The sequence below is a fragment of the Bacillus rossius genome, chromosome 3, assembly GCF_032445375.1.
Source record: "Bacillus rossius redtenbacheri isolate Brsri chromosome 3, Brsri_v3, whole genome shotgun sequence".
Classification (NCBI taxonomy): Eukaryota; Metazoa; Arthropoda; class Insecta; order Phasmatodea; family Bacillidae; genus Bacillus; species Bacillus rossius.
In genome coordinates, this window is record NC_086332.1 from 61,432,646 (window position 1) to 61,460,298 (window position 27,653).

A 27,653-nucleotide genomic window follows, 5' to 3' on the forward strand; every position below is an offset into this window, starting at 1 on the left:
ATGTGAAAATTCATTAGACATACATTTTATGTTGATAAATCCTTTTTGCATTTATGTATACCGCATTAAACTATTTAGTAGTGTGTTATGCTGGGTTCACAATTAAAAAAATTAAGCGAGTGCATAGCAAGCCATGCACACGACCTGTGCGAACTGCGAAATCGGTTCACAATTGAATTCTTACTGTTAATTTCAGCCAATGAAATTTCGCGAATTATGTGACACCTGTTAGCGGTGTTAGTAAATAAACATATTAACTTTCAAAATAACGATAATACTACTATTATCTCGACATTTTCTTACCAAAATATGGTTATTAAATATAAACATATTTCTAGTCCCGCCAAAAAAAAAGCACCTTGCTATTCTCTCATTGGCTGTTGTGCCATGCGTACGTGACCGAAATAAAATATATTAATTTCACTCCTATGCGCACGACCTTGCTCCCATGCACACGACCAACTTTCTGCTATTGTGAATCGTTAGGTTAGGAAACATGGCGTTCATATCCTATGCACACGACCTACTGTTACTGTTACTGTTATTTTTTCAATTGTGAATCCAGCATTAAACGTAACAAAGCAAACAAAGAATGTAGCTTGCCGGAACAAAACAAAACAAGTGGCTAGCTGCCATGGTTAAGCATACGGCCCTGAATAACTTCAGTGACGTGACCGCGAATATTTGTCCATATTACTCTCTGATAGAGAGTCTCTGTCATGAATTTTAAAGGATAATCTAAGATAATTATGTTGTTTGAAAGGTTTTTACATAAATAAAGAGTGTATTACCGTGAAATTATTAAAACAGCTTTTGAAGCAACAATCAAATTCCTGTAAATATGGCGTCTTCGTACGTGTTCGGCAATGTTCGTTTTACAACAAAGAAATATTGTGGAAAGACAATTGGCAGCCATGAATTTCCAAACATTACATCCGAAATGTTCTCAACATTTTCTGTTTGTAAACTTAAACAATTGTTCTGAAAATAGCTGTGATATATTAGTACAAATATTTCCATTAGAAATCTGAAATAATTAATGTAAATGTTAACACGTGATTGTACACAAGGTACAAATATGATATGTGTAATAAAAGGTTGCCATTTTGAGATGTTTCAACATTCACATTTTTACTCAAGAGCAAATATTTCAATTTTCAACTTTAAACAATTGTGAATTACTGCAATATTGGGTGGATTTATCGTTTTCCCCGTGTGATGTAACAAAGTTTTAGTTAATATAAAAAATCGTGAACATTTTGTTTAAAAATGTTTCTACTGTAGCTTTCAGCTTGGAACTAATGTTTGCGGTGCTGACGTCTTGGGTGCGAAAATAAGCAGACTTCCAATTTTTATGTAAAAATGGTCGCCTTATATTCAAACCAATATTTACATGGCTGTGTTTTATTTCTTGTGGTGGTTCAAAGAGCTTCGGTTTTCACCAGCTTCTAATGTAATTTCCAAAGTACAGTAGAATCTCGTTATAGCGAGCACGGTAATAGCGAGAACACGGCTATAACGAGGTATTTTTGAGGAATTTACGGCGTGGTCGCTTGAAGCGCGCTTTTGTTATTTGTCTGATTTATCTCCACCCCTCTCGCTCGCCACTAGACATCTTGCCGTTGACGCCTGTCACATTCTTCAGCCGTGCAGTCGCCACCTAAGTGCGTGGCTTTAAAAATAGAATCCCATCCTTTCTTTCTTTTATCAAACTTCCGTTAGTTATCTGTGCCGTGTGTAGACAAAGTTTGAGATTGGAACAGAAACGTAATAAAGTGTTATTTACAAATTAGAAATATGTATGTTTTTGTTTTTATAATCACGTATATTCACGTTTTTTGGTTGTTATTTTAAAAGAGATAATATTAAAAAGCCGCTCTAATGAGATTTAATTGTTTCTTGGTTAACAAAAACTATTAATTATCAAATATTGTTAATTGTTTATATTCTATTAATTATTATTTACGCTACGTCATACTGTACGCGTACGCAATACGACTGGATTCGTTGCTGCCACATAACATAGCATGTTATGCGGTATCAGAAGTAACGAGTAACGTAACGATAGTAACGAGTACTAATTGTTATAGTAACGAATACATACGGGTACACATTTTTTCGTTACTTTTACACCTCTAGTAGGCATTACCGTATTTATTTCTGAATCGCTAGGGCAGTTTTCTTGTAACTTTTGTTTCGGTCAGTTGTTGTGGTATCTGTCCGGGAAAGGGGTGGTGATGGTTTGAGTTTGATCCCAAATTTATTTTCTAAAAAAGTTGACAGGTTTCTTTAAATGAAAAAAAAGTATAGTTTTCCAGCGACTATTACGTTTGAGGCGTAAGTGCGTTGCCGCAGCCGCACTCCTGCTTTTTTGTAAGGAATTAAATCGTCGCGCTACACTAGCACCACCTGTTAGCAACATCCCGAACCAACGTGGTCGCTAGCAGACAGCCCGCGTCAATAGATAGCAGGACAATGCTGTGTCGGCCGCGGGCCAAGATGCTATACTTACGTGGCGTGGCAGGGTATTCTGGTTATTTTGACGCAATCGGTGATCGCATCCGTACTTATGGGGTATCGTTTTAAAGAGAATTCACACATCTGCTCACAGAAATTAATATTTCGTTAATATTACCTGTTATTTTCCAATTATATAGGTTTAAACACAATTTTTATGCTATTTTCGGTTAATTTTTATTTTTTGGGGGCCAAAATTTGTCCAATTCGGTTATAGCGAGGATCAAACCCGGAACCGTGACACCTCGCTATAACGGGACTCTAGTGTATTTATACATTCTTACTAACATAACATCAATGTATTTTTAAAAGGTTCATTTCAAGAAAAAAACCAAACTAAAATCATCCTACATTAAACTAACTTGTTTCAAAAGCCAGACGGTAAACGTAAACACAAAACACGACGCCATTTCCAAACGAATATAGTTAGTTGGAATGCCAACGACTACCGTATGTTTGATGAACGGTTGCAATCGTTTACAAACCGATAAAATTAATTGTTTGAAATATTTTTATTCAATGATAACCATTTTATATACTCGTTTTGAGTATTGAAGTTAATCACGGAGTTTTTCCGGTAATATGTGTTTGAAGTACAATGATATTAATTTCCCATGCTACACATTTTTTTTTATCCGAATTTTCCATTGTGGTAACCGAAAGGAAAAACAATAGATATCAATTATTAAATATTATTATTATTATTTATGAAATAAAAATTCATGTCCTCAATAACTCTTAAAAATACTAAGTGAACTTTTTTTTTGTGGTTTCATTCACAGAAATATCTTGTATAAACTAAATATATGAAAACCCGCCACTGTTCAGTGTGGTAACATATATAAAAAAAAAAAAAATATATATATATATATATTACAACTATTCGACTTTGAAACTATTCGCATTCTATTCGAAAATTTTACTATTCGATTCGAAAATATTCGACCATTAAAAACCACTATTCGCACACCCATACTGGAGGCCATCATCCTTGAATGAATCACAACTAAAATGGTGACGACACATGATGTGATCTCGTTTCGTAACCGTCACTTTCTTCACTAAAAACAATGGACTTTTCTTAACTGTAAATAAAATTAATTAGTCTTTTTACAATTTATTTACGTCTAATACATGAGTGAGGAATAAAATTCTTCGATCGTGGAATTTTAATTACAGGTTAAACATGCCCGGTAACATTGTTTTTATTTTTTATTTTTATTCGTATAAAATTAATATTTAATAATAATGAGCATTATTAGGTATTTTATGCACATACTGCAGGTAAGATATATTAAAATATGTAAGAAAAGCTCAGACGAAAATATTTTACTACTGTATTTATTTATTTACTTAATTAACTTAACCGATACCTAACCTACCTTGCCCTTTTCTAGTACCCGATACTGAGTACCCAAATTTTTTAATAATCGGTGGTATCGAGGAATTGGAGAATCGAATCGACCCATTCCTGAATTTTTCACAATTTATCGAAAGAAGTTTGAAAAGAGAACAACAAGGGGTTTAAATGCTTTCTGTTCCATTACAAAATCACTAATTATTTTGGACTTATTTTGGATGACTCATGTTATATGAATTTAGCACAGTTTCCATGAATTTTGATTTCGACAAGCCTAATTATCATTCTTGATTGCATACATAACTCAAACAATATCTGTTTACATAAATACGTTTAGATTTTTGAATTTATAATTTACTCTGATTTAATTCAGACTTTTAAATTGGAAATTGAATATACTTATATATTAAGTAAATAATTACCTCATCAGTAGATAGAGATATATAAATTAGCTATGTATGTGTTGCAGAATTCAGCGCTGCGCGATGCTGGAGTCAAATGCATTTGCAGAAAGGTTACTGAAGTTGGCATGCCTGGAGGGACCAGACAGGTCCCCTGTGGTGCAGGGTCTTGCCATAGACATCCTGGTGTGGGTGGCATCAGTTCGGCTGGCACGCCTGCGCTGCCCATCAGGAGACTCCAAGTCGGGGCAGGTTGAGTTTGTGCGCATCGTTGAGAGGAAGCTGGTGCCGTTGATCAAGCACTGCTTGCTCCTGTCAGGCCGCAGCATCGCCCACAAGTGTGTCAAGCTGATCCTCGTCTGCAGCGAGTGAGTCTGCTCTGAACATTTTTACATTTTTCACTTGGGATTAATCCAAAATAATATTACAGTGAAATGTGTTTAATCCAATACCAGTGTTCATGCTCTTTAATATCCTTTAAAAGTTGTTAATTTGTCTTTAATTCAAAAAGAGCCCTTAAATGTGTTAAATTTCACGAAGAAACCTTAAAAACTCCTTAATAGACAGTTTGCAAGCAATAGATAAATTCAGACATTTTAATGTTTGTTTCCGATTTGGCAGCAAACGTTTGTGCATGCGCAAGACGGTTGGGGAATTTCAGGCCATGTGATTATAACTTATATATAAACAAATGTTTTGAAATAATTATGCATATAGTCTCACCTTTTAACTAAAATTGTGTATTTTCACTGCTTTACTTTGATCTTATAAAGTAAATGTAAATAATGATCAAATGATCATATTTCAGAAATTTCCAGAGATATTTCTGGACAGGAGAGGCATATCTGTAAGAATGGAATTAACTAACATTATTTTTTGTGCATGAACTATTCAAAAGTGCTGTTTTCTTTAGGGATTTTGTGATGCACAAATAGTTTTATACCTCGACGGTGGTTAAGGCGGAGAAGTAAAGGGGCCCTTAAAAACTCCATAATATTTTATTGCACAAGAGGGTACAAACTATAAGAATCTATTTTCGTTTTGGATATAGTTTTAACTAGAATATCAAAGAGATAATACAGTACTTAATTCGCAGTATGTACTGATTTAAAACAATTTCTAATACTGTCCTCTATAGAAAGGAAAAATAATGATGAACATTGGTCTTTTTAAAAAAAATCGTTATGAATTGTCCTCATGAAATGGAAAATTTAACCAGCTAGAAAACCGGAAACTCTTTACTCAAGCGCTAAGATTGGTTAATCTGCCGTTGCTTAATGGATCACCAACATCTTGCACGTAGTTTACAACTAAAATTTCTGTGAGAAAGAAAATTATTACTCTCTTTTATGGCATAATTGTCGCACTCGCATAATTTCGCACCTGTATTTTTGGGCGTCAAAATTGGAATAAACAATTTTCTCGCGTAAACGTCGAATTATTTTTTTGGTCCTGCTATTAGATGCCGAGCGCTTTGTGTCGTATCTTATCCGTATAAAACTATGTATTTTAAAGTATAAATCTAATATTTATTCGGAAATTACCACTTTTTTAATTAACGGAAATACGAAGTTGTCTGACGTGTAGATTTTCTTTTAAAGACTTTTTAAACATTATCTTTATCTGATTGTCTGCGTCGCCGCGGTGTACCGGTGTAGATATCTTTTCCGTATAAAACTATGTATTTTAAAGTGAAAATCTAATATTTATTCGGATATTACCACTTACTTATTTAATTAACGGAAATACAAAGTTGTTTGACGTGAAATTTTTTTTAAAGACGTTTTAAAATTTATTTCCTTTATCTAATCATCTGCATCGCTACAGTGTACCGCTTATGAACATTGTAGCCAGCGGTAGTTGGCATCATTTGTGTTTGGTTATGTTGCTTCCCGTATAGAGCGCGCGCACGTAGTAGAATATCGATATCTCGCCGATTGCATGCAACGCACGCTCTCTGTCGAGAGCCGAGTTAACTACATTTGAGGGCCCGCATTCTTTTGTGGTAAATGTGTACTACGGCAATAGTTACGCGTCGGTTCACGTCACAGATTCAAGTGGCTTGCATTCATGTTACAGTTTGGTTTTTCTTTTTGAAGTTGAAGAAAGGTTTTTGTTTAATGAATTATTAATATAAATTGTTTGCGATGCTCTTGTATACTCCACCTATTTTTAAATAGATGTACTTTCCATGAACGGGTTTTGTTTTTATGAATACAGTGAAACCTCTTTAATACAAACCTGAAGGGACCTAAAATTTTGCAGTTTGTATTAATGAGGTTTGTATTAACAGGTGCATATGCTCACATTAATAATAATCGACAAAATCAAGTATTGATTTTTTACTCGAAAATTAGTCAAATAAAGAATTAAAGAGGCTTGAAAAATTCATTGATTTTTTTCTGCACTTTTTTAGTTGCAAAAATGTCCTTTACTGCACTGCAAAGTTTGTCGAAGGAAGACAAGACATCAGTGTCTACATCACTAGCAGCCAGAACATTTTTCAAGACAATTAATGCTGAAGTGGACTTCACTCTAAGAATTTTTAAAAAATATTTCAACCTCAAAATTAGTGTCAGAAATATATCAGTTACTTGTCATTAAAGTTAAATCAGTTGAAAAATAAATAAAAATGGAAGTATTTTACTTAATTCAATTTACACTTGAAAAAAAAACATATGCACAATAAATCTACATGGAAATTAAAGTCTTTTTCAATATCCTGAAGTCTGAAATATTTTTACTCATGTCATCAAATGTAGAGCTGTACTGAAGCCGATTTTGCCAATATTTAGTTGAATCGGCATATCTGCCGACTTCCGATACGCTTGTTAATTTTCGGCCGATATTACTGAAAAACGAGAGAGACTGCCATAACCTAAAAATCCATGATTACCCTTTTTGCTTTTCGTAGTAGTACTGCATTTTTTCAGATCGCATTATTTCTTCGCAACATGTGCCAAACGTACATATAAAAATTTAACATCCTATTTTTCAATAATGTTCTTTATTTTTATTATGTCATAAATAAATACATTACCGTCACGGTAAATATACATCTCGGTTGTTACGGTAACTGTAGTGCAAATGTGGTAGCTATCGAGCTTCTGTAGTAATTATGGTATCGACAAAGAATCTTTAGTTCTTTTTATGGTAATTATCTTAGGATAACAATTGGGTTTGTACTGTAGTTATGGTACATCATCCAATTTCTTCGTAAGTTGTTGTTCATTTGTCTTTTCTTAATAATTTACGTGCTCCATTACTTGGCTGCAGATTTAAGTTGATTTTTACTACTGTATACTATCGTTACTGTTTTTATGACGGTTTCTTTCTAAGAAATGGTTATTTCTGCAAAATCGTTATGGTTAAACGATCATCTATTATAATTTATAGTGACGGGACCACATATTTTGTACGATCAATGCGGACAAAACGATAATTCGAACATCAGTACAAGCTGACTTTATTAACCTTAGTTGTATGGCAATTTTGCCAGGACCGTAGAAAGTATACGATAAACATGGACAATTGATACATGCGAGTTCGATAGATAGAGGTTTGACTGTAGACCATTTACCGTACAAATTATTTGCCGTTAACAGAATTATAGTGAAGCTGCGTGCACGTGATTAAAGTGTGCGATTCTTGTTCTAAAATTTCATTCGGTTTATCCGATAATAAAACAATAGTACACTACGTGAGCGGACGTGAGGTTACTTCGTAACACATAATAACGAATATTTCGTATTAACCGTATTGATTGACATTAAATATGCTATCCCAGTCTGAAGGGGAATTAAAAGTGTTCGAATAAACGCGAACTTTGAAATAACCGGTATTTTATTAACGAGGTTTCACTGTAACTTTACTTAACAAAAATTTTTTTCCCCGAAAAATCGTTGAATTCCTACTTTTTAAACTTGATTTTAGAATAAAATGTGCGATGATTATGCGAGAAAACACGGTACTCAGGGTTTGAACTGCAGTCATTTATGGCTGATGAAAAATCTACATTTATTAAAAAATGCTCAGGAAATGAGAACTCGTGCCTCAAGAATAAAGTACCTTGACTCGGAAAATGTATAGGTGACTGTAGAAAAATACATTTATATAAGTTTTTGAGTGATGGTGTACTGCAATAAAAAAGGTGAGAATTTAATGCATGTGATTCCTCAGCAATTACCCCCTTTTTTGTTATAATCTATGCATTGATTTCAGTCATTTGTGATCGGTAGCCATTTTATATTCATAACGCATTATTTTCTTGCATTACGGTAAACATGTTATAGTTATCATTGACAGTTAATCCTTAAATAAAATATTCTTCATTTACTTAACACAGGTAAGCTGTAAACAAACCCAGTAATGCCCCGCCTACTGTTCAGTACCTTTCCAATTAGTCTTGACGACTTACTGTCTCGCCTCGTAGGGGTTCCTAGGGGTTGAAAGATGAAAAAAGTACTGACTGACCGACGGACCGATGGACCGACGGACCGAAAAAAATTCTAAACTCCGATATTAGGTAAACAATAAAATCTATTAACAAACTGTAAATCTTCTAAAAATTATCTAGAACTTTGGTCTGAAACTTAAGATGAACCATTAATGCAAGGGTTGGAAAATCCAAAGATTGGAATAAAAAGAATAAATAAAAATTCCATACTGTGTACAGAAAGACAAAAAAAGTTTAGTAGGTATATTATCAAATCAATTATAATTTATTGCACATATTCTGAACATTATCTAAATCCTTTGGCCAAAACATTTTTCTATGAAAGGAACTATTACAGTAAAAACAGGAATTGAAATTTAAAAATTATGAAATTTCCTTAATATCAAATTCATTTGAATATATATTTTATATACAACCATGGATTAGTGCAAGGGATAAAAAATAGGGTTTGAAGGCCAAAAAAAATCTTAATCCTATTGCAAAATTGTAACTTTTCAGGAGAGATAGTATTCAATATGCTTCAACTTAATTTATTTATTTGGTTTTTATTGCTTCTTGAAATTTAAACACATTAATCCTGTAATTCTAAATTATACAAAAGTATTCTCATGTTAATAGTTAAATGTTTACTTTTGTAACATAATTTTTTTGAGGAATATTGTTTTAGGCTTTTGTATATAAAAATTGCATTTCAAACTTAATGGCATGAGTGCTCTTTACTAATATTAAGAGAAAAAAAGTTTTGTGTAGCCAACATGTGGACATGTTGCAAATTATTTTTTCATACAAACAAAACTGGACATGGTGTTCTTTAGCCTCTGAGGTACATATTATTTATGAATGCTATATTCCATTATTTCTAGTCATGTGTTTTGGGGTACTTGGTGTACTGGTTGCCGAGACGGAGGCGAAGCAGACTGAGGTGTGACATGCAGTGTGTTCTGTGCAGGGGCATGAAGAGCGCCCTGGACTCGGGCACGGTGACGTTCGACGGCTGCGTGCTGCAGGCGCTGCTGGAGTGGCTGCCGAGCGTTGGAAGCGTTCACTCTGCTGGCACGTTCCGTTGGTTCCTGCTCCTGCTGTGCCGCGTGATGGCGCTGGATGTGTCTGCCACCACGGGGCAGACATGCGCCTCGCTGCTGGCCCAGGTGGCAGAGGAGTTGCGCGCCCGCTCAAACCCCTACCACATGCTGCTTCGGACCAGGTGAACGGCTACAGCTTGCTCGTTCTACCTCCTCAAAATTAGCTCTGTAGTTTAAAATATTTTATAATCTAAACTTTGTGGTGTAGCAGAATTTTTCCAAAACTAATACAGGGTGTCTACCGACCATGAAAAACCTGGAAAACCTGGAAAAATCAGAGAATATTGTAATCAGGGAAAAATCAGGGAATGTTTTTTCAAAATCAGGGCATTTTTGTTTGGTAGGTTGTAGTTGGCAATACGTTTTTTGTTTATTCATCAGCTTGCATTGACGTAGCATCAAGTATATCCCCTCTCATTTTTATTTTTGAATGGCAAATAACGAACAGTTCCCATGTCCATTTTCTTTTATTTACCATCGGATTCGGAAGTGGCGTCATATCACGTGATACAAACTGGTTCAAGCTGGTCTGTTATCCTGCTGACGTGACGTGCTGCAGCATGTGCTTCCCACATTCGGATTATACCGACAGGTGCATATCATTTTAAGTATCTATTGATGCCCTCAACGTAAACTGGGCATTTTCGTTAGCTTTGAAAATACGTATCACAGACACTTTTGGTGAAGATTTGCCATCATTGCTAGAAATTGGTAGCTGTGGGCTTCATATGGTCCATGGTGCCTTCAAAACTGGAATTTCTGCTACACAATGGGACATTGTTAGTTTTTTGAGGCACAGTTACTATTTGTTTAAGCACGTACCTGCAAGGAGGACAGATTACATTAGAATAACTGGATCAGAGCTTTTTCCCAAGAAATTTTGTGCAATCCGATGGAATACTGCATTTTCTGAGCATGCCATGAAAACCTTACCCCACCTAAAGAAATTTGTTAGTGAAGTTTCTATTTCATCTGTCTCTTTCAGTGTAATGAAAAGTGCTCTTGAAGATAATCTTCTAGAAGTAAAATTGATATTCTTCCACTCTTTGGCATCAGAGCTGGAATTGTTTCTTACAATGTTCCAAAGTGAAGCACCCATGGCACCTTTTCTCTATGATTCACTGGTAGACATTTTATTAGCTTTGGTAAGAAAGATTTTGAAACTATAGGTACTGAAGAGCTTTAGGGAGAAACGCAATGTATCTCGATTGGATGTTGATAACCAGGAAAATCTATTGACTGCTAACAATATCAAGTTGGGTTATGCAGTACGCTATGACATCAAGAAAGAGAAAGTACCAGAAAAGTCTGTCCTGTTACTGAAAAATGATGTTAGGACTTGTCCAAAGGTTATGGTAAAAAAACTTCAAGACAAAAGTCCCCTGAAGTACAAACTTACCAAGGGAATTTCCTGCATAATTGGAAAGAGGATTTTCAGTGAATTCTAATCTGCTAACTGAAAACTTGCAGGAAGAAACACTGATTGCAGAAAGACAAGTGTACGACTTTGTTCAAGTTCTGGAGGTGTAGAGCATGTTGATATCACCAAGTCTATGTTACAGTATGTAAGAAATGCTAGTTGTAGGTGTAAGAAAGCCCTGCAAACAAAACAAAAAGAAAAGGAAGCTGCAGACAAGAAGAAGGCAGAAAAAAGAAGAGTTGAAGAGGAGATCAAGGCATTGCAGTTCAAGAAGGCTCGAGTGTTGGATTTGGCTCATTCTGAAGCAAGTGCAATAGACACAAAAGTTGATTCACTGCAAAATTGATGGGAGCTTCCTTTTACTAATGTTTTTGCAGAAGTAAGTGTTTGAAATATTTGTAGCAGCATGTTTTATTTGTCATCAAATGAGTCACTTTGGCTTCGTCTGGAAGAAGGTAATTTTTTTACTAATTTAAGTGAGTTGAATTACTTTGATACCCGTCAATGTACTGCTATGCAGTTTTTTCAGTTTCGTGGAATGTCGTAATTGTGTTACAAAAAACCTGGAAAATTCCATTTTATACCTGGAAAACCTGGAAAAATCAGGGAATTTCATTTACTAGATCTGGTAGATACCCTGCAAATAATGCAAAACTCCAATGGCGTATGTCCAAAAAAATTCATTAACGGTGTGGAAAGTCATGATTCTTTAATTTTTAGCATCCTTTTGCTAACGTGCTGTTTTTTTAAATACCTACCTCAATTACTTTTGTTTTGACTGTGGACTGATAACACCATCTTCCTGACGGAACGACTTACCGCAGCGGCGCGATAACAAAGACTGACTAGTTGCCGGCACTGCCAGCTAGTGGCGCTACCGCAGCCAGTAGCGCGGGAAGTTCAAACACAGTCTTGATATAAGGAATATCTCAAAGTCCCAACATATTTACACAAATTTAAAAACATCACAAGTCCAAACATACACAAGTCCAAACAACTTTATATTCACACATTAAATATAAATTGTTAAAAACTATTTTTAAAAAATAGTTTTCGATAATAATTGTGCTCCGAGAAAAATTCACGTAGACTTGATTGTAAAAAAAGCAAAATTTTTTACTTGTATTTGGCTGGCTGTAATACAGTCCTACAGTATTTACCCGTAAAAGGATTATCCCTGCGTATGGTTTTGGGCATTACTAGTGATGGGTCGATTCCCATTCCGGAATTGGTCATTTCCACTGATTCCACTATAATCGTGGGATTCAGAATACAATGGTTTTGGAATCGACCATGACCGATTCTGCATGGTTTTTAAGTTTGCAAAATTCATCTCCTACGCAACGTAAGAAAATATTAAAATGCATGCTAATATAATTTTTAAACTACATAATAAAATCTTTTTTACGGAACTGGTTTACGAATTTAGGTGATTAACGTATTTATTTACTTGCACTGCCATTTTCCTTACAGTGTTGAAAGAATGAAAGTTGTTTGTAATGAATGGAATTTGTTTTTAAAAGCTCCTACAGTTTTCGTGTCAATAGCAAAGTAGACATGCCTTTTCAATGCAAGAGGGTGCTGTATTAGAGGTATGCTCCTAAACTGCTTAATAAGAGGAAACCAGCCATGTGTTTGGATAGTGAGGTTCTGTCCCTCAAGCAAGTTCATAGATAGAGGCTTCCTTAGTTCAGTTATTTACTTCGACACACATTTCTGTATACCAGCCTGTCAGTTTCTTGTGACAAAGCTACGAAAATATTTTAGTAGTTTTCAAAAAAATATTATTTTGAACACTGAATGTAAGGAATCTTTGGTCAGTTTTGATCAGTGGGCGTGATAGTGATTAAAAGGAATAGGTTATCATTATCAAGTTCACTTTACAATTATTGGATAAACTCTTACCATTGATTGTGTGTGTGAATGGTTTCTTGATGTAAGTTAGAGTAAAAAAGAGTCCCAGTTTATTACGAATTTATAAGCTTAATTGTATAAAATATTATAAATTATGATATTCCTTGAAATGCTTCTTGTGCAATCAGAATTCTAAAAAAAACAAGAGATTTGGCAACAAAAAGCTGTGTACTAGAATCTAAGAGAGATGGTCAATAGCAGCCCCGTTGCAGGGAAGGAAAAAATGGGTAAGTTTTCCCCCCTCCTCTATCCTTGCTTCAGAAGTCCAAAATTATCTCATGACATTGTGCAGAGGTGCAGGAAGCTATAATCAAGTCTAAAATCTAAAGTGGCGTAAGTGGCACACTTTAGAGGCAGAGCATGGAGTTAAATAATTAGGTTTTTTTCATTTCTGTCAAAACATGGCAGCAATTTGTGATTGTGATACCACCCTTACGTTTAGTTTCAGCAGTTTTGGTAAAGTAAACAATTTTTTTTTCCTGGGTAAATACAGTTTATTTATAACTTATATTACATACTTCCTGGAATTAATTTTTGTACATACTGTGCTGGCCACTGTCAATTTATTTTCTCTTAAATTAACCCTTTTTTATTTTTAGTTTTTTTTTTTAAATTATGTGGTTGAGTGTTTTTTTTCTATCATACTTACTTTCCTGTTAAAAATTCAAATGGTATAACCATCTGTGTTCATGTCATGTGACTGATGATGTAACAATGGCCATTTGTGTAATGTTTTAAGTGGTTGTTTAAAATAATTGATCTTTAACAGTTTTATCCACTTCTGAAAAACTCCAAATGAAAACATAATTAATGTCTAATAAATTGGTTTTTCCGTTAGTTTCATTAGGCATTTTTTCTTGAAAAATATGTGAGGGACTTGTACTGTATCTGTGATTGTTTTTTTTTTTTAGGTTTGGGCTGTATGGGACTCCGTTCGAAGCAGAGATGTTTGACGTAGATCCTCCTGCATCTGCAAAGTTCTCTTCCACTCCCATCACGTATGCATCTGTAGTAAACCAGGATATTGGTGGTACATCGTCTACTAGCAGCACTACCTCCTCGGTGGCTTCTGGATATGGAATGCCGGAGCTTATTGACCTGCGGGAGCTGCTTGGAGTTTCCGGTCAGTCAAACATGTATTCTTTTTAAAAGAGAAGACGAGTGTGCAAATTTTTGGTTCTAGTTGAGCCGAGTTCAGTATTATATGTTCAAGTCGAGTGGAGTCCAGATTTGATTAATTTCTAGTTGAGTCAAGCTTGAGTAAGTCACTAAAGAGTTTTTTTAAGGTGTAGAATTTAAAATTGATTAAGATTTATTACTTACCTACAGTAAAAATAAATAATTCATACAGAAACTTACTAGCGAATATTATATTTTGGTAAATGTTGAAAGTAGTTCATTATTAGTTATGACAGATAAATAAAATAAATTAAAAATTTTAAGTTGCCAGAAAATGGCGTGACTTGCTGGGCTAGCGGTAGGGGACAGTCTAAAAATAAACCTGCCAGTGTTTGGGTGAGTCCATTCTGTGTGTGCGTGCATGCGTGCATTTTTTTTGGTCAGTTTTCCTTCCCCCTCCCTCAGTTTTGCAAATGTTAGTGAACTGCTATTGTATTTTGATAGGTTTTTAAGATGCAACTGTGACAATAATTGTTTTTTGCTTGAGATTTCCCAGCTTCCAAATTTAACATTCCATGGCAAAATTGCAGCAGTCATTACTGCTCAAGCAACAGCGATGTAAAATATTTTTAGGGATGTGTATATATTTACCCAGTAAAAAAACTAGTTGTTTCTAAACTTAATATTACTAGAGCTTGCTGCCACCACAGGATCTATATACATTCCACTCTTGCATTTTCTATGCTTTCTTTTAAAATTGGTCTACGTAAACCAATTATACTACCCAGGTGCTAGGTAATTTGTTTGTGGTCAGATAAATGTATACTGGAGTGCTGATAAGTCCATTTTTAACAAATAGATGGCATGACTCGGGAAATACTGTACTTTTGTTGTAGAGGGAAAATTGTGTGGAGGTTAACTGAGAATATAGAAGAGAGAATTGAGAACCAGAACCGAATCCATTACCGGGAAAAAGAACTGATATCACTACCTGAAACTTATTCGCTGTATGGAAATTAGTAGTTTTGTGCTCATAACTTTGTTTTTATGTGTTAAAAGAAAACTAGTGTAATTTTTGGTACAAAACAATGCAAAAGCTTAATGATTGAAGAGTGTTATTAGGTTATACATAATTTAACAGTAGTTTCTGGCTTTTTTACAACCACTCGTTTGTGCTGCATGCGAGCCCGTGTAGCCTGGCTTGAAGGGGTGTGATTTCTGGACAGTGCTGGGGTGCGGGACGGGTGACGGCAAGATGCCGCTGACGAAGCTCCGCGGGCTCACGCTGAACCACTACATGAAGGGCCTGCTGGAAGTGGAACCACTGCACTTCACCTGCTATGCAGCCAGCGACGGCACTAAAATGGAGAAGCTTGAGCCAGGTTAGCCCTGTGTTCTCCCTCCAGCTGGTTTGGCTTTTTATTTTAGAATAGTAAGTCATTAATAGTAAGTATTAACCTGACACAATTCTTGTTTCAATGAGTCTGTACTGTATCTGCCGCCCTGCTAAGTACTGGCCATATCATTTCATAGATCATTCATAAAGAAACTGTTCTTTTAAATTAACATTCCTTTTTGTTTGATCCTTAGTTCATGTAACAGTTAATGTTTTAAACAAATTTACTTTCAGTAGACACATTATGTCGTGATTGTTATGTGCACAACAGGTAGCTTGTTTGTGCATCTGTCTGTTTAAAATAATTTACAATGGGATACAAACTCGATAATATAATTTAAGCATAACACTCACTTAAAGTACAAGTTTTAAAATTTTGCATTTCAAATGTGCTCTTATATAGATTACCTATATTATATAGATTCTTGATAGAATGTTTTTTGAATGAGGACAACAGTATCACCAAGATTTACTTCGTTGCAACTTTTTTCTATTTTAATTAAATTTGTGCAACTAGAAGAAATTCATAGAGGAAAAAAAACACATAAGGAGTCTTAAAATCATTCTGGGAATCACTTAGAAACTCAAAGAAAATAAAATAAAACAGTTTAACAATGTTGTATTTAGAGATGGACGAGTTTGAGATTTGTTGTGTTGAAACGATCTGAGTTCGGTAATAATACCTTCAAGTCAGCCGAGCTGAGTTAACATTACATAATTTTTTTGTTGGGTAGAGTCCTTAAAAATTAATTGTAGCTCGAGTAGTTGCAGAAATTTTAGACTAATTTAATTAACACGTTTTTAGACATTTTAGACTAATTTAATTAACACGTTTTTAGAAATTTTAGACTAATTTAATTATGTTTTTATGGGTCATTCTCTGTAAACCTGATTTTTTGATACTCACCAAAGTTGAATATTAAAATTTTTTTCTAAGCTAATGCTCACGTTATTTAGAATTACTAAACATTCAATTTCCCTGAAATAATAGTCATTCTGTTGTTTAACCTGTTTTTGGAATCTTTTGATTCTCTAAATGCGAACGAATTGCATAATTGCATCTTTACTGTCCCCTACATTAGTTTTCATAAAGATTTATAAATTATGTTTAAAATGTGTGCAATTATAGCACAAATTAAACACAAGAAAATAATGTATTATAAATATATACAATAACTTATTTGGGGACATAATTTTGTGCAAAATAAAATTTTATTTGAATGGAAAACAAATAAAAATAAAAATTCTTTCATCACCTTCCCTAAAGCCCACCGTACACGGTACAATATTTTCTACTAGTTTGCTTACTAGAATGCTTACTGGTTTCTGTACTGTGTAGGCTACTAGCTGAAACACTAGGCGCGCTACAAGTTTCTGCTGCACACGATTCTAGCTGTCTTACTAGTTTTGTTAAGAGAATATTCTCCACAACAAATTTTTATTATGATAATTCACATTTTTTACTGCATACAAACAAGGCTTTTCTTTGTATGCATTTATTAAAACTAGAAGTTGGTCACTAGTCCACTCTTTCCATCCATGTTTATCACAACATGCGCACTTGAAAGTGTAAACAAACCCTCGTGCTGTTTTCGTGAGTTCTGATTGGCCACTCCTTAAATATTGGAACACACCAAGCAACGAAAATAGGATGCTGTCTATTACGCAAAACGAGTAGCGCAGCTCGTACAGCTACTAGTATCCAGTTTGAATTCCAGTGAAGAAACTATGTAGTAGTAGAGCCAGTACGACTCCTAGCTTACAATATTGTAAGAAATATTGTACCGTGTGCGGTGGGCTTAATATTAGGGATGGGGCGACCGAATCCAATATCCGCCGAATCCTAGGGATTCGAAGGTTTGGCGGGTCTGATATAGGATTCGTCTAAGGATTCGGTTTTTACTATTTACGGGGAAAAAATACAGTAAAACTCGCTTACGAGGTCCCGCATGGTAGGTTTTTCCGTATAAAGCGTTTAAATTGCCCGAGGTCTCGTCATTTACGCCATTAAATGTGTGTTAAAATTTTTTCTGAAACTTCTTGTCTCAAATAATGGGACACGTAAATATGAAGACAAGACAAATGAACAACAACATACGAAGAAATATGGATGATGTACCATAACTACAGTACAAACCCAATAGTTATTTGAAGATAATTACCATAAAAAGAACTTAAGATTCTTTGTAGAATACCATAATTACTACAGAAGCATGATAGCTACCATATTTGCACTATAGTTACCGTAACAACTGAGATGTATATTTACCGTGATAGTAATGTATTATTTATTTATGACATATTAAATTAAAGAACATTGTTAAAAAAAAAAAGGATGTTAAACTTTGATATGTACGGTTGGCACATGTTGCTAAGAAATATTGCGATCTGAAAGAATGCAGTACTACTACGAAAAGTGAAAATGGTACTCGTGGATTTTTAGGTTATGGCAGTCTCTTTCGTTTTTCAGTAATATCGGCCGAAAATTAACGAGCGTACTGTATCGGAAGTCGGCAGAAATGCCGATTCAACTAAATATTGGCAAAATCGGCTTCTTCAATACAGCTCTACATTTAATGACATGAGTAAACATATTTCAGACTTCAGGATATTGAAAAAGACTTTAATTTCCATGTAGGTTTATTGTGTGTATGTTTTTTTTGCAAGTGTTAATTGAATGAAGTAAAATGTTTTTATTTTTATTACTTTTAATTGATTAAACTTTAATGACCAGTTACAGATATTTATGACACTAATTATGAGGTTAAGCAATTTTACTAAAGCATTCCAGCCAAGTAGGTTGCCAGCGAGAGACGCTTCTCTTTTGCTGGAAACACTATCTCCAATCGTAGAGCTAATTTAACTCCTAAACGTGCAGAACAAATTATTGTTCTGAATGATAGATTAAAGAACAGAATTTAATACTCTGTGACAATCTCTCTCAGAATTATTGTGCTGAAAAGTGGAAATGTTGAAACAATGTGAATGTACTTTTCAAACAACATGATTTTTGGTGTTATTTTGTTGAAGCTCAGTAAGGACTCCAGAAAAATTGACAAGGGTGAAATTTTTCCAAAGATATGTTACATTTACACAAACATATACGTGGTTATGTTAGTTGGATGATATCAGTTACTAATGAACCAATGGAAACAGATAAGATTCAATGAAAAAAAATGTTATTTTTTTTTCTAGCAGTGCAAAATGTAAACACACACTGTAAATAGTTACCCAAAATTAATAAGCCCACTTCATTTTAATACTTTATTCAAACATGATATTAAATTTAAGATAAAAATAATTTCCCAAAAGTGTAACTGTACCACAAAAGCTCGAGCTCGGCTCGAAGTAAAATTCTTAGGCTCGCAGACCTCTAGCTTATTTATAGAAAAAATCCTAACCGCTAATCTGAACTAAAACTGAAATTTCTCAAGAGAAAATTGTTGTCTTTATATACACTTATACCAGAAATGTACCAAACTACATGTGATAAAGTCAAGGGACTTTTAGTGCAAGCAGAATACATCTCACTTACATTAGATATGTGGACATCATCTATTAAAAGATTCGGGTTTGGGTTCGAGATTCGGCAATTCCAGTCGAGGATTCGAGTTAGGATTCGGATTCGAGGAAATCAGGATTCGCCCCATCCCTACTTAATATTTCATTATGTTTTCAAGTACAAACTATAATCTATTTTTTTCTGCTATATATATGCGTCTGCAATAAATTTGTGTTATTTACATGTTCATGAAATGATAATTGTTCATATTAGAAATAAAGAACTAGTGGGGACAGTTGTGACAGTTAATGGGACAGGTGTGACAGGCAAGGGGACAGTTGTGACAGTTAATGGACACCTTGACACATTAGAGTATGTGACATGTTGATGGAGACTATGTTACAAGTGACATCTGAGGGACAGTTTTAAGTTATGAAACAAACACATAGTGCACAATTATACGATACAGCAATGATAAATGCATCAAAAACCATAAATACGCTACAAATATGCAAATAACAAAATAAAAAACAAGCCAAAAGAAACAGAAAAAATACACTGTAGTTTGTTTGGAACAATTTTTATGTAAATGTAAAACATATTATGATGTTGAACAAAAAAAAAAATCACAATTTTGTATTTTGGTAGGGGTGTGCGAATATTCGTAAACACGAATAGTTGCGAATAGTAACTGACGAACTATTCGCATTCGTAATTCGAATAGCAAAATTGAAAATTGCGAATACCGTATGCCCGAATATAAGGCGACCTGCAGTTTCAGGAGGCCAAACAAATGTAAAAATAATTTTGGTAGAAATCAATGTGAAAATTCATTAGACATATATTTTGTGTTGATAAATCCTTTTTGCATTTATGTATACCGCATTTAACTTTCCGTTTCACAGCTACGTATTACTATTTAGTAGTGTGTTAAACGTAACAAAGCAAACAAAGAATGCAGCTTGCCGGAACAAAACAAGTGGCTAGCTGCCATGGTGAAGCATACGGCCATGAATAACTTCGGTGACGTGACCGCGAATATTTTTCCATATTACTCTCTGACAGAGAGTCTCTGTCCTATGAATTTTAAAGAATAATCTAAGATAATTATGTTGTTTGAGAGGTTTTTACATAAATAAAGAGTGGATTACTGTGAAATTATTAAAATAGCTTTTGAAGCAACGTACCAAATACCTGTAAATATGGCGTCTTCGTGCGTGTTCGGCAATGTTCGTTTTACAACAAAGAAATATTCTGGAAAGACAGTTGGCAGCCGTGAATTTCCAAACATTACTTCCGAAATGTTTTGTAAACGTAAACAATCGTTCTGAAAATAGCTGTGATACAAATTTTCCGTTAAAAATCGGAAATTAAATTAACGTAAATGTTAACACGCGATTGTACACAAAGTACAAATATGATATGTGTAATAAAATGTTTCCATTTTGAGATGCTTCAACATTCACATTTTTACTTAAGAACAAATATTTTAATTTTCAACGTTAAACAATTGTGAATTACTGCAATATTGGGTGGATTTATCGTTTTCCCCGTGTGAGCTAACGAAGTTTTTGTTAATATAAAAATCGTGAACATTTTGTTTAAAAATGTTTCTACTGTAGCTTTCAGCTTGGAACTAATGTTTGCGGTGCTGACGTCTTGGGTGCGAAAATAAGGCGACTTCCAATTTTCTCATTTCTCGTTTATGTAAAAATGGTCGCCTTATATTCGGACCAATATTTGCATCAAATATAAAATAGATAACAATTATTAAATATTATTATATATGAAATAAAAATTCATGTCCTCAATAACTCTTAAAAATACTAAGTGAACTTTTTTTTTGTGGTTTCATTCACAGAAAATATCTTGTATAAACTAAATATATAAAAACCCGCCATTGTTCAGTGTAGTAACATTATATATATATATATATATATATATATATATATATATATATATATATTACAACTATTCGACTTCGAAACTATTCGCATTCTATTCGAAAATTTTACTATTCGATTCGAAATTATTCGTCCATCAAAATCCACTATTCGCACACCCCTATATTTTGGGGAACAAAATTGTGAAAATTCACATTAGTATATTTGCCAAAGAAAAGCTTAACACTATTTTCAGAAGTAACAGCACTGAATCTTTAAGTTAGTCCCATTTTGCTTAGTGACATAAACTTAAAATTTGCTTTAAAACTCAAAACAATGTAACATTCATGTCAGTAGAGATTACCAACATCTCAAAGAAATCAACATGATTCAGTTTGTGACACTAATTTCTTTATCTTTTCAAATTCTTTGAAAAAAAAATGTTTGCTCATATTTTCCTTTTGGTTGAGGAGGTGAAATTTTACATATTATTTCATCAGAAAAAATATATGACTGTCACGGGACTCTTTATAATAAAATGAGTTAGAAAGTACAGTTCTGGACAGGGGCGTAGCCAGGATTTTCTTTTGAGGGGGGATTAAACATTTGGCTATTCACCCACCCCCCCTTTATGAAGCGGAAAAATTTGGATTTTTACGTGCAAAATGGTGCTATATTAGCAGTTTTCATAATATAACATTAAATATTGTACTGCTGTAAATATTATTTATTTTGAATATAAAAATAACACAAATCAACTTTTCCAAAGGAAATAAAACAAATTCAGAAACATGTCCTCTTCAGGCATCACAAAACATTCAAATTTCCTTAAGTCTAAAGGACGAGGAACGGGAACAGATGCAGGCTGTTTACTATAATTTAAAAAGTTCACAAAAAATTACAACACCCTTAGTATAACAAAGGTAACAATAACTCCAGAAAATCTGGCCTTCTTTTGAACACAAAATATGTACTGTATGCACATTCAACCTATAACATTCAACTCCGAGAATATTTGGTTTTCTCAGAAGTCACAAAAATTGCTTTGCCACTCCTCCCTTTCCCCCACTTCTCTATGCCTCCAGACATGTATTTGGCTGAAAAAAAAATTATAATCTTACACTTACATGTATGTAAAAACATTAGCAACATCATTAATAACTGTGTTATGATATAAAGTACATTTGTGATTTGTACAATTTTTGCAATTTAGTAAAAACTTTAGCTGCACTCTAAATTTTGTACACAGATCTGTTTTTTAAGTCACTTCTAATTTTTCAGTAGAATAGTATACGGCGATTTTTTCTTGCAAATATGTCCAAAACACTTTCAGAATTAAGTTCTGTATCTCGGTGAACTGTAAGCAATGCTTATCCATTCAAGCGGTTTTCTGACATACTGTTGCGCAGATAAGATTTAAGTCTACGGAGTGTAGAAAATGACCTCTCACTTGATGCTGTGGACACTGGCTAATTAGCCGACAATTTTAGCATTTTGCGAGTGAATGGGAAGAAATTACTGTCACACATATTCAGTGATTCAATAAAATCACTCTGCAACTGAACAGTGTTCTTTTCTTGTAGCCACTTTCGTCGCCACATCTGGACTTCACTAACAGCCACCGTTTGAGATATGTCTTGAGGATACTGCTCAAGTAGAGTTTGAATGTTGCTTCGAATGTCAGTGTCTGAAAGGTGAACACATTTCCTTGGCAGAAGAAATTCTAATGAGCACAAAACATTTTTGTGAAGCAAGAACCTTTGATCAATTTGATTAATAAAATAGTCCAGGAAAGGTATGTAAATTGACTGCCTGTAATATTCTTCTGCATTTCTTGTAGCATAATTTGAACGCTGAACTTGTTTTCCACATTTCCTCGGTATAGTGATTTCAAAATCATTGTCTTGCGCCCGTTTTACTGCAGCGGAATAAATAGTATTGAATTTAGTGGTGGCGTTACTGCGCAGACCTTGGATTTCTAATTTTAGCGATTCTGCATACTTAAGTCAAGCGGAAATGTCACACTTCTTACCTTGTAAAATATTTGACAAATTGACTGTGAAGCCAAATATTTCGCAACATATCTCAAGTGAAATGATAAATTTACTCTGCTGTAAAGCACAATGAAAGTTGAATGCCTTTGTAGAAGTGTCTGCATGACTAATATTTTGAAGCTTTAACAGTGATTCACATATATAATCGTAAAGTTCATGAAACAAAAACAATGACTCTTGGTGCTCAACCCATCGAGTTTCACAAAGTTTCAAAAGTCTTGTTTTCTGCATACTAGGGTCTTTTTGCAGTATACAATATCTTAGAACATCTTGTCTTCTGGGCGAACTTCTAAAAAATGAAACTACTTCTTTTACTGTCCCTATGCAGTTTCTAATTTCTGGTAGGCTACAAGCATGAGTCAAAGCTAAATTAAGAGAATGGCTTGCACAATGAACATACACAGCTGCTGGGTATGACTGGCGAATAGCTGACTGGCAACCCTGTAATCGTCCACTCATACTTGCTGCGCCATCATATCCTTGGCCACACAAATTATCTAAATTGATACCACTATTTTTCAGAGTTGTAAGTATCGTCGATGCAAGAGCTGACCTACGAAGGTCATATAATGGCACAAATTTCAAAAAGTCTTCTCTAATTATATAGCCAGAATCTGTATTGTTAACATACCGGACACAAAGCGATAACTGTTCAATTCCCCTTATATCAGCTGTTTCGTCATCTAAAATACTAAAGCACTCTGAAGCATTAACTCTGCTTACTATTTTGTGTGAAATAAGTTCCTCGCAGGCATCAATAATCTGGTTCTGAATATCAGGGCTTATATATGAAGAATTACCTGAACAGGTGTCAATGTGTTTTCTTAGGATTTCATCGCCACTTTCTAAGTGAAATCTTAAAAGGCTGCGAAAATTACCATCATTTTCTAACGATTCAGTCAACAATGGCCCAGAGTCATGATGGCCACATAATGCAATCTCCTGCATACCACAAAATATAACTGTTTTAATGATAGGAATCAGTTTTTGTCTATTTTCCTGAATTTGCTGTTTTTTTTTGCCGAATCAAGTGCGAGAATTATATCATCCCGCTTCCTTTCAAATACAGAAACAAAATTATCTGCAAAAACTTGGCATCTCTTGTGGTAAGATTTGGATTCATGCTGTCTAAAGTCACTTTTGCATTTTTCCAACGAGTAAATGCTTGATGTACTAAAGCCCCTACAGGCTGATGTTCTCCTTTACCCACTTGTTCACTTCCAAACACACAACAAACACGGAAAAGTGCTCCTTGTAAGTGTTCTAGGCTAACCAGGTAAACTCACTTAGCCAATGCCTTTGAAATTTTAAATTTCTGTTACCAGCTGGAAATTTATAATTCTCTGGTGGAGTCCATGGCATATTTACTATGTATGTTGTATTTCAGAGTATCATCAAGTCTTTTGTTATTTACATACAAACCAACATCAAATTGATTATGTATTTAAAACATCGTCACAAGTATCAACGGATATATTACTACTTACGTTGATAAAATCAGGTTCGGTGGTAGGTACTTGTAGCTGGCCTTGTGCTGATAAATTATGATGTTGTAACTGAGAGTCCAGTGATGAAGCAGGCGAAGAGGTGCTTTGAGAATCATCACAATCCACATGTTGTTCACTTTTAAAATAATCACTGATAGTTTTCTTTGTATTATGAGTAGCTTCAAATGCTTGTGAATGTTTTCTTTTTAGATTACTCATTTTTTCATCACAAAATAAGATCACCGACACACTAAACTTTAATAAAATATAAATAAAACGCCAGTGTCAACAAAGTACAGTATCATCATCATCAACAACAATAAAAAGTGTGGCAAACATCAGTTCGTAAAAATGCCATTGTTAATGCTTAAATACTTTCACGCGGATTTTAATTCCCTACACTGTTCTGTATCGTTTGGCATTGTTTGCCATCTATCGGAGAAAGATGAAACTACTTGAATACTTTTTATGGTTACAATGGCTCAGTAACAATTATGTGTGGCAATTGAATTATTACAATCTTTCTTTTAAGATACAAAAAAATTACAAACTCAACTCAGGTAAAAAAAAAACTCTTCCACACATTTTGGGTGGTGGGGGGGGGGGGATGGATCCCTATGATCCCCCCCCCCCCCCCCCCCTTCCTTCCCTACGCCCCTGGTTCTGGACCTAGCCATAAATCTGATTTTCAAGTTTTGCCTTTCACCAGTCACCTCAACAGCCGTAACTTGTCCTGGGTAACAAGATGTTTCAAATAGAAGAGCCACCCAATCACCAAAAGAAATTCCGTCTCCTCTGTTATAATCATCAATCAAAATTCCTTCTTCTCTATCATCTAGTGCAGGAACAGAGGAACTCCTGCTACTACAAGATGACAAAGTTACAAGTGATGATTCAGGTTGTTTAGATGACTGTGAAGGTGGTTGTGCTTCCTTAGCTTTGGATTTAGTGTTTCCTGTCATGTGCAATGTCAAAACTTTGTACTTGGGTTTGCAGAAAGCACATTGTTTGAAGGGATGATGGCTTTCAGTTGAATGAGTACAACTAAATGTTCTTAGATAGAGTTCATCATTATTTTGCTTTCGCCAAACCAGTTGATGCACATGTCTTATTCCTGAAGCAAGTTTAATTTCAGCTGAGATTAATTCCTCAATTTGGTTGATCTCTTTTGAGGTTACAAGAAACAGCTGTACATCAATTTCACTAATAGCAGTAATAAAAGCTTTAGCATTTGTCACGTCTATTCCTTTTGCTACTTTCTGTCAGCTTTGGTTTTGCAAACAGCCCCTACTCCATCTGACGGACCTTTCCCATGGCCACTTTTCCAGAAATTCCAAGTAACTGTTTGGAACTAACTGAAGTAAGTGTGCAAAATAGCAAAGGAGGAAAAAGTTTCTTCTGTTTTTGTACTGGCCACATGCCCCATCACTGAATATGTGTAGTGTTGTTATATCTTGTTGCCGAAGATATTTCAAAACTGGATGCAAGTGAGCCAAAACTGACGGAGCTGTGTGTCGCAAATCTTCGGAGATGGAGGAGAAAGAATGACACTTCAATTTCTTGTTTTGCGATCCAGAAGCACCATCCTCCAAGACATAATACACTCCAGTATGTAGAGTTAGCTGTTTCCTGGAACCTCCAAAGTGTCAAGCCTGTTTTTCTTCAAAATACTTACAATTATAGTTTTCTGAGAAATCAATCTTGACGATAGCTGCATTCTCATCGATTATTTCTTCGATCTGTCTTAAATACTGATACTGGTTCTTAATGGTGAATATGTGAACGAGGTACTCTGGAATTTCTTGAGCTGTCAACGCAAGAAGTTCTCCTGACTCATTATGATTTTGTCCTTGCACTGTATTTTATACAATATAAATTTTATCTGCTTATTAACTCTTTCTTTGTTCTTATGAATCCATTGGTAGCAAAAAACTTCTTCGTTCTTCTCATAGTCCTTAACTTGAAGAGTTTTGTTTTTGCACTTTTCACATTTTCCCAACATGCAATCTTGAGACATTTTGCCATCACAAGTCAGAGTTATTGTAACTTCATGTGGTCTGATTGAATTATCCGCAAGTGCTTTAATTTCGTCAGTTTTAACTGCATGTTTAAATACCTAACACAGGCACACGTATCTTTAGCATTCACTTTAAAATGGGTAACGAAGTAAGGTTTCAGCTTGCAGAAGGTTGAATATCCAAGAACGTATCCATTTCTCTCTAGGAACTTTTTGTGTAAGTTTTTCATAATTTCAGTTAGGTATCTTTTGTTCTTCCTTTCCTTGTTTAATGTTATGAAATATTTTTTACCTGGTGCTTGTGTGGTTATCTCATCATCACAAAAAAATTCACAAACACTCGTCTTCAACATTTCCATATTCTCTTTACATTTCCCATTTTTCTTTTGCAGCAGGCCAGGCATTTTCTTGGCAGCTGTATAATGATGTAGGGATGTTACTTTTTTCAAACCATTTGTCATTCTGTACTTTTTTTAGTATTTTTCCTGCTAAAAGCTTTGAAATGGCTGATTTTTCTTTTCGCAAAGTTGACTTGTAATTTGCTTTAATTTTCTTCGTAACACAAACGGCAAACTTTGTTTCATCGTTCTTCATGTTTTCCTTTGCTTATAATTTGATTAACAACTTTATTTGGGGAAGGAGAGAGATTTGAAGATTTATTCTTGCTATTTCAACCCTTTTACGATATTTTTCTGCTTGCCATTTATACATTTGAACACTTTCTTTCAGTCTCTTATTTTCCTTTTTAAGTTGTTCCCTAAAACGCTTTGCTAGTTTTTTTTCCAGAAGAGTTTCTCTCATCATGTTGACTGCTGGTAAATGCCTAATTATGAAGGTGAAGCAGGTGGTGTGCAGCTAGCCAATAACTCTTTTTTTTCTTTCTTGTTTTTTCTATGGTTACGTTTTCTAACTTTCCACTTTCTTCTTTCCAAAGTCTGTTCTCGTTGACTTTTTGCAGAAATGGGTATAAATTTACCTTCCTTCTTTTTCTTTAGGTTATACAGCTTTTGAGTGTGAAGAAAATCAGCATGCAGTTTTCATCAGC

General features: G+C 34.5%; 1 protein-coding gene across 5 annotated transcripts in view; it reads left to right on the forward strand.

Annotated features, from left to right (window-relative positions):
* Positions 1 to 27,653, forward strand: part of LOC134530772 (baculoviral IAP repeat-containing protein 6) — a 328,951-nt gene that overhangs the window by 83,543 nt on the left and 217,755 nt on the right. For all 5 annotated transcript variants that reach the window (XM_063365948.1, XM_063365949.1, XM_063365946.1 and 2 more), the window contains exons 14-17: positions 4,347 to 4,646; positions 9,684 to 9,938; positions 14,062 to 14,273; positions 15,496 to 15,651. In XM_063365948.1, coding sequence (XP_063222018.1) covers positions 4,347 to 4,646; positions 9,684 to 9,938; positions 14,062 to 14,273; positions 15,496 to 15,651 — 923 coding nt within the window. The remainder of the gene's footprint in view (positions 1 to 4,346; positions 4,647 to 9,683; positions 9,939 to 14,061; positions 14,274 to 15,495; positions 15,652 to 27,653) is intronic.